Raw genomic sequence first — 6,857 nt, forward strand, 5'->3', positions numbered from 1 at the left:
TAAACCAACCTAAGAGAATATTGAGCAGAGTAGAAATTAAAAAAACCATAATAGGTTGGTGGCTACTATACATACTCATGAATTTCTTTGTCTTAGACTCATACCATTTGTATGTACAAAGATTTGGGTAGGCTGATAAAATCAACACTAACTCCAGTAAAAATAGTATGGAGTTTATGCTACTAGCACACTCTGAGTCATGCGTTTTCCCTTGTTTTCCTTCCAAGTCATGGCTGCCTTTCAGAAGAACAGATACAGCTACTTACCAGAAGCCCTGAGAACATAAATCTGGACCAATTAGTCTCACTGAGGCTCTTGCTACATTATGAAAATTACCCAAACTCCACACTAATGATGTGCTATAGAATTCAGAAAATAAGAATGTCAACAAAAAATTGAAAGACGCATTTTTACAAAATGTATCACGTTGAATTGTTCTGTGTGGCAAAGTTGCATTCCTCTTATTTAGAACAGAGGGCTTATGGCATGCCAACAAAGTATATGTTTTATGGATAGCAATAAAGTCTTATTGGTGTACAGTCTCATTACAGCTAATGATACTTAATGTCTCTTTTGAATCTGGTAAAATTTTCATGCTTTGGGAAAGCTAAAAGGGAGATGAATTAATCAAGTAAAGAGAATTCAAAGGGATGAGGCAAGTCATCAGACACTGGTTCCTGGTAACTATGGCCGCTGTCATCATAGTCACAACCATCAGACCCTTGGCTTCAAATCTTTTTATCAATAAATCCAAACTCAGCAAACTACAAATGCAAAGGAATTTTATCTGTGGCCTGAAAATTGGAATTCAAGAAAACACATATTCAGACAGCTTTGAGTGAGAACTCCAAAGAAGCGAGATTTCTGGCTACACAATCAACAATCCCCAGGACAAAATGAAAGGGTAGTCAAATTCCTCAGGGGAAGACAATCTCTCTTTCCTGTGTGCCATTTTCCCAGCACCTGGTAAAAACGCTGCCCTCAGTGAATTGCAGCCTACACATCAAAAGGCACTTAATCCAGACCAAAGGTAGCTGAAAGGTCTTCATTAACTTGTCCACCAAAACCCTAGATAGAGTATTGCCAACTCAAGAAACAGACTCTAATAGACTCACGTAAGCAAAATGTCCCTCAGTACCTACAAACAAGACCCTGATGGGATGAGAGCAGCAAATGCCTTGGTCAAATGTCTTCCTCCCCCCTGCCTATAAATCTGAGTGGGAAAGCTCTCTGACTAGCATATTCCAGACCAGTGGGTGACAGAGAGGATAGAGAACTATTGGCAAGAACCATCCATAAAAGTGTCATAGTTAGGGTTTATACTACTGTGATAAAAACACCATGACCCAAACCTACTTGGTAAGGAAAGGGGTTTTTTGGCTTACACTTCCACGTCACTGTTCATCACCCAAGGAAATCAAGACAGAGATTCAAACAGAGCAGATTTCTGGAGGCAGGAGTTGATGCAGAGGAAGCCATGCAAGAGTGATGCTTAGGGGCGTGTTTCCCCTGGCTTGCTCAGCCTGCTTTCTTGTAAAGCCCCAGGACAACACGACCAGGATGGCACCACCCACAATGATCTTGGGTGCCTCACATCAATCACTAATTAAGAACGGACCCTATAGTCTTTACCTACAGTCGATCTTACGGAGGCATTTTCTCAAGTAAGGATCCCTCCTCTCCTGTGTTAAAAGTTGGCAAAAGAAGAAAACAAAACAAACAAAAAAACAAAAAAACAAAACGAAACAAAACAAACAAACAAAAACCTAGCCAGCACAAGGAGGAAAGGGAAAAGTGAGAAATTTGGTTTGCCATGAGCATACAAGTCCCCAGAGTATGCTCTCTTGTCCTAAAGACCTTCACTTACAAAACACAACCTCAAAACTTTACAACATCTGAATTTCAAGAAGCTACTAGAGCATTAAATCCCAGCTGCATCACTACTTCCTAAGCTACTCTGTGCCACCAACCCTCCTGGGACAAAACAAAAATGGAAACACAATATATCCAAACCTTTGGGGCACTGCAAAAAGGAGTTCTAAGGCATGGTTTGTAGGGATGACTGCTTACCTTAAGAAAGGAAGAAAGCCTTTCTCCTATACGTATGGTGGTAGTTTGAATAAGAAAGGCCCCCATAGAGTCGGGCTTGGTGGTACACGGCTGTAATTCCAGCACTCAGGGAAGCAAAGGCACATGAATCTCTGTGAGTTCGAGGCCAGCCTGGTCTACAAAGTGAGTCCAGGACAATCAAGGCTACAAAGAGAAACCCTGTCTTGAAAAAAAAAAAAAACAAAAAAAGAGGAAAAAGTAAGGAAGAGACACCTCAAATAAACAAACTAAGTTACTTCTCAGTAACTAAAAAGAACACAGTAAACTTAACATTACTCAAAAAAAAAAAAAGGGAAATGTAGAGAGCAGAGCAGAAATATATCAAAAATAGAATAAAATTATTTTAATCAGCAAAACTAACAATTGGATTTTTATATAAAATGAGCAAAATGGACAAACCTTTAGCTATGTGAACTAAGAGACAGATTCTAAACAAATGAAATCAGAAATAAAAGTGAAGGTATTACAACAGATGCCTCAGAAATGCAAAACATCATAGGAGACTGTTAGGAACAATTATATGCCAACAAATTGGATATCCCACAGGAAAAGAGTAAATTGCTAGAAGCATATAATCTACTAAGATTGGTTTGGAAGAAATAGAAGGGCTGAATAGATCAATAGCAAATAAAGAGATTAAAGTAGTAATTAAAAACCTTTTGACAAACAGAATGTCGGCACAAGGTGGCTTTATGGAATTAATACTAACAAATCCTTTGAAATACTTACAAAAAATAGACTTATAAAGAATATGTGCAGTTTATTTTAGTAGGCAAATAACACTCTAATACTAAAGCCAGACAAAGACTCAAGAAAAGAAAACTGAGGATGCAAAAATCCTCAGTAAAATACTGCTATATCAAAGTCAACAACACATGAAAAAGCTAACACACCACAACCAAGTAATGTTTATTCCTGAGATATAAAGTTGGTTTTACATTTACAAATCAATGAATGAAATATGCAACATTAAGAAGATGGACAAAAAAGAACATTGACATAATCCTGTTAATATCTACAGCAAAGCATTGGCAGAGTTAAACACACTTTTCATGACTTGAAAATAAAATGGACCTAATGAGATGACTAGGTGTGATCTCAGGGAACAAGATTGGTTTTTGTACAATCATGTGGACCTGAGTTCAAATCCCCAGCATCCACATAAAAAGCAGGCATAGATGTATATGTCATGAAATCCAAGTACAGTGAGATATCTACAGACAAGTAGATCCAAGAGGTTCCTGGTCAACCAGCCTGGCTAAAATGGTCATCTCTGGTTTAGTGATAAACACTGTCTCAAGGCATTAAGGCAAAGAGCTTAGAGGAAGATATTCACAACATGTAGCTCTGGCCTTCATGGGTAGACACAAGTGGCTCATGTACCCACATACTTATGTGCATGCATAACACACACACACACACACACACACACACACACACACACACACACACACACACACACACCTAAGATCTAGAGAAAGACTGGGCTTGTCGCTGTTCCACTTCTAACCAGCATGGAACTTGAAGCATGTAAGAGAAGCCAAACAAGAAAAGAAAATAGAATATGCCCCAGTCCACTGGAAGCCCTAAATGTTGCTCAAAATAGGACAAATTAAAAAATCAAACCTGTCAGAACTAATTATTGAATTCAGTAAAGTTACAGGATTTTTAAAAAGCTACAATATACAAAGATAAATTGGAGGAGCTAAAGAGCAGAATGTAATGAAATTTGACTCTTACCTCACACGGAAAGTGGTAAACATAAGGCATGAAGCCATAAAACTGGGAGAAAGTGGGGGAAAGGCTCTCCTTGACATTGTCTTTGTGATGACTGTTTTTAGATGGGACTCTAACGTGTAGGTAATGGAATGAAACAGAGTGTGTCAAACTAAAAAGCTACTTTGTAACATAGGAAATAATTAAATAAAAAGGCAGGCTGTAGACTGGAACAAAATGTGTGCCATCTATAAATCTGAGAGGGATTAAATACAAAGTATACAAAGAATTAATGGAATTCAATACAAAACATGAGTAACCTCAGTTTTAAAATGGGTACATTATCCAAGTAGCTATTTCTCTGAAGAAAATCATTTTTTTAAAGCCAACAGTGGTTCAAAAGGTATTTGTATCACTAATCAGAGAAATGCTGTTTAAAACAATATCTTTTTACCTCATATCTGTTACAATGGCTAAAATATAGCAATATTAGAACACTTGTGCTCTATGAAAATCCCATTACCCCTTTTCAGCAATGGAAAAGTAGATGCTTAAATGTATACGGAATTTCCAGCAATCCTAAAATAATGAAAGCAACCTTGAAGACAATAGAGTTGGAAGAACCACTTTTGGATTTTAAAACATCACAGACACACAACAAAGCAGCATGATGCTGACATAGTTCTAAATCCAAAAGGATTTTCTCTACCAGTCACAGGAGTAGCTGTCTGGGAGCTAGTACAAGCCGAAGATAGAGTAACTTGCCTCCGCACTTGTAACATTCCCATCTCTCCACAGTACTTAGTTTTAGTCAGTCAGGTTCTACAGACATGACTTCTTTGCAGGAATTCTCATTCACAGACTCTTACAACTCTATAACAACAACAACAACAAAATCAATCTAACTTAAAAATGGGCTAGATATTTAAGTGGATATCTTTCCCAGGAAGATATTAAATATTCACCAAGCATGTGAAAAGACATTCCACATCAACAGTCACTAGGAAAAGGCAAAGCTAAACAATGAGATGCCACCCATACTCACTCAGACCAAATGACCATCGTGGCAAGATATTCCTAAGGTGCAATGGTGGCATGCATACCTTGCTGGTAACCAATGCTGTCCAATTGGATGTAAGGCACACTCATGTATAATGCTGGAAACCTAGCCAACTGCTCAAGGATTGAGATGCCATGTCTCTTAGAGGAGACCCTATGAACACTTGGAACCTATGCAAAAACCACCATAAGCACTAATTGCATTCTAAGTCATTTTTTTTAGAACGTCTGAATTTTTTAATCCTTCGTTACAGAGTACCTAGACCACTTTTGATTAAGAAAACTGTAAAGTTAGTAACTACCACAAGGCAGCACAGAGTCCTGCTTTGCGGGTATCTGAGTGCACTGCTCGGGGCCTCTGCTCAAATTTGCTGGACTCACTCATGGCAGATTTTAGTTCACAGGTCGCTTTCCTCCATATTTCTTTGTAAACTCATCAGCATTCTTACAGAATTTTTTTTTACGGTCCTTAGAGTATTCTTCAGCTAGGTCAGCCCGGAGTGGGTGCTCGGGCTGGGGGTCGTTCACCAGTGCTACGAGGGACTGGATCAGTTGGTCAGTCTTGGTGGCTGGCTTCCAGTTTTCAGCACTAACTGCTGGCAGACCGACCTGCCCCTTCTCATCGATATCAGGGTGGTAGATCTTTGTTTTAAATATGATCTTGGGTGGTTCAAATGGAAACTCTGCTGGAAAGTTGATTTCGATTCTGAAGGCCCCCTTATCATGTGGAGGGTTGTCAGGAACAATAAGCCCTTGCCAAGTCAATAAATTAGCTTCATCAACCTGGATGTTACGGAAGTTTTTCATTCCACATTTGCGGATCTCTTCAAGCTCCTTCATCAGCAGCACCAGATCCAAGATGGCTGCCAGCAGGAGGCTGATGAAGGGGCTTGAGTCATTATTCTTACAGCCACAGACAAGTGTGGCTCTCGTCTCTCAGAAAAGAGCTCCTTTTTGCAACAGACAGAGACCATTAAAGTAAACCACAACTGTTGAAAATGCAGAGAAAAACTGGCTGTGGGTGTCTGACTCAAATGGACACATGTACAACATCACTCCTTCACCTAAAGCTCAGGGAACATCATGGAAGGGAGAGAAAAGATTGTTAGAACCGGAGGACCAGGAGCTCTGTGGTAAAATTGTGTCTCTGAGAAATGAAAGGGAAGCTACACCCACGAACCCTTACCAATGTCACTGACTGAACAATGACTGTTCTAACAGGCATGCTGATGTGGAAAGAGAAAAATATCATACCCAAGACAAGGAACTACAGGCAGCTAAGGAATAAAATACTTAGAAGGAAAGAAAAAGTCTTCCCCAAAATTGAGATCATTAATTGATTATCAAATAACAAAGATAACAAGTGGTTAGCCCTGAAATCATATACAAATAAGCAACACTAAACAGAATCAGTGGGTTGCATTTATATGCTTATGCATTTATACATATATGCATATATACGTAACAATAGCAATTAAAGAAAAAGAGCCCATGAATTTGAAAGGAAAGAAATGGAAGAACATATGAGGGATTAGAGGGAAGAAAAGGAAGGAAAAAAATAATATATTTGTATTTTATTTTAATTTTTAAAATATTTTATAATGTTTTTATTTTTAGTATTTTAAATATTAATATTTTTACTATTTTAAAATTTTTATCTACATGTAAAACATTTGTCACTCTAATACATTTCTGATGTGTAAATAGAATATGTAACACTGTAAAAAATTTTATTCCCTAGAAAAATAATAATAAAAATGTATATGACAGCAGTTCTATTCACAACATATGCCCCTAAGCAATCGAAAGATATAATTAAGACAAAAACTTGTACACAATGTTTACAGAAAAATTATTCACACTATCCAGAGGTTGGAAACAACCCAGATGTCCATCACATTATGAATGGGCATATTCATTCAAATAAGCACTTATCCATTTATAAAATGAAGTGCTGATACATGCTGCAACAT

At 37.9% G+C, this 6,857-nt stretch overlaps 1 protein-coding gene across 1 annotated transcript; it reads right to left on the minus strand.

Annotated features, from left to right (window-relative positions):
* Nucleotides 1-5,277: 5,277 nt before the first annotated feature.
* LOC127207073 (ubiquitin-conjugating enzyme E2 L3-like) lies at nucleotides 5,278-5,724 on the minus strand. Its single transcript, XM_051166375.1, has one exon. It carries the CDS (start codon nucleotides 5,722-5,724, stop codon nucleotides 5,278-5,280), a length of 447 nt encoding a protein of 148 aa, XP_051022332.1.
* Between the last annotated feature and the right edge of the window lie 1,133 nt (nucleotides 5,725-6,857).

The sequence above is a fragment of the Acomys russatus genome, chromosome 24 (assembly GCF_903995435.1).
Source record: "Acomys russatus chromosome 24, mAcoRus1.1, whole genome shotgun sequence".
In the NCBI taxonomy this organism is placed as follows: domain Eukaryota; kingdom Metazoa; phylum Chordata; class Mammalia; order Rodentia; family Muridae; genus Acomys; species Acomys russatus.

Bases quoted from the DNA above. Each gene is read 5' to 3' on its own strand.
- LOC127207073 (XM_051166375.1), bottom strand. From the start codon at position 5,724: ATGAAGGAGCTTGAAGAGATCCGCAAATGTGGAATGAAAAACTTCCGT.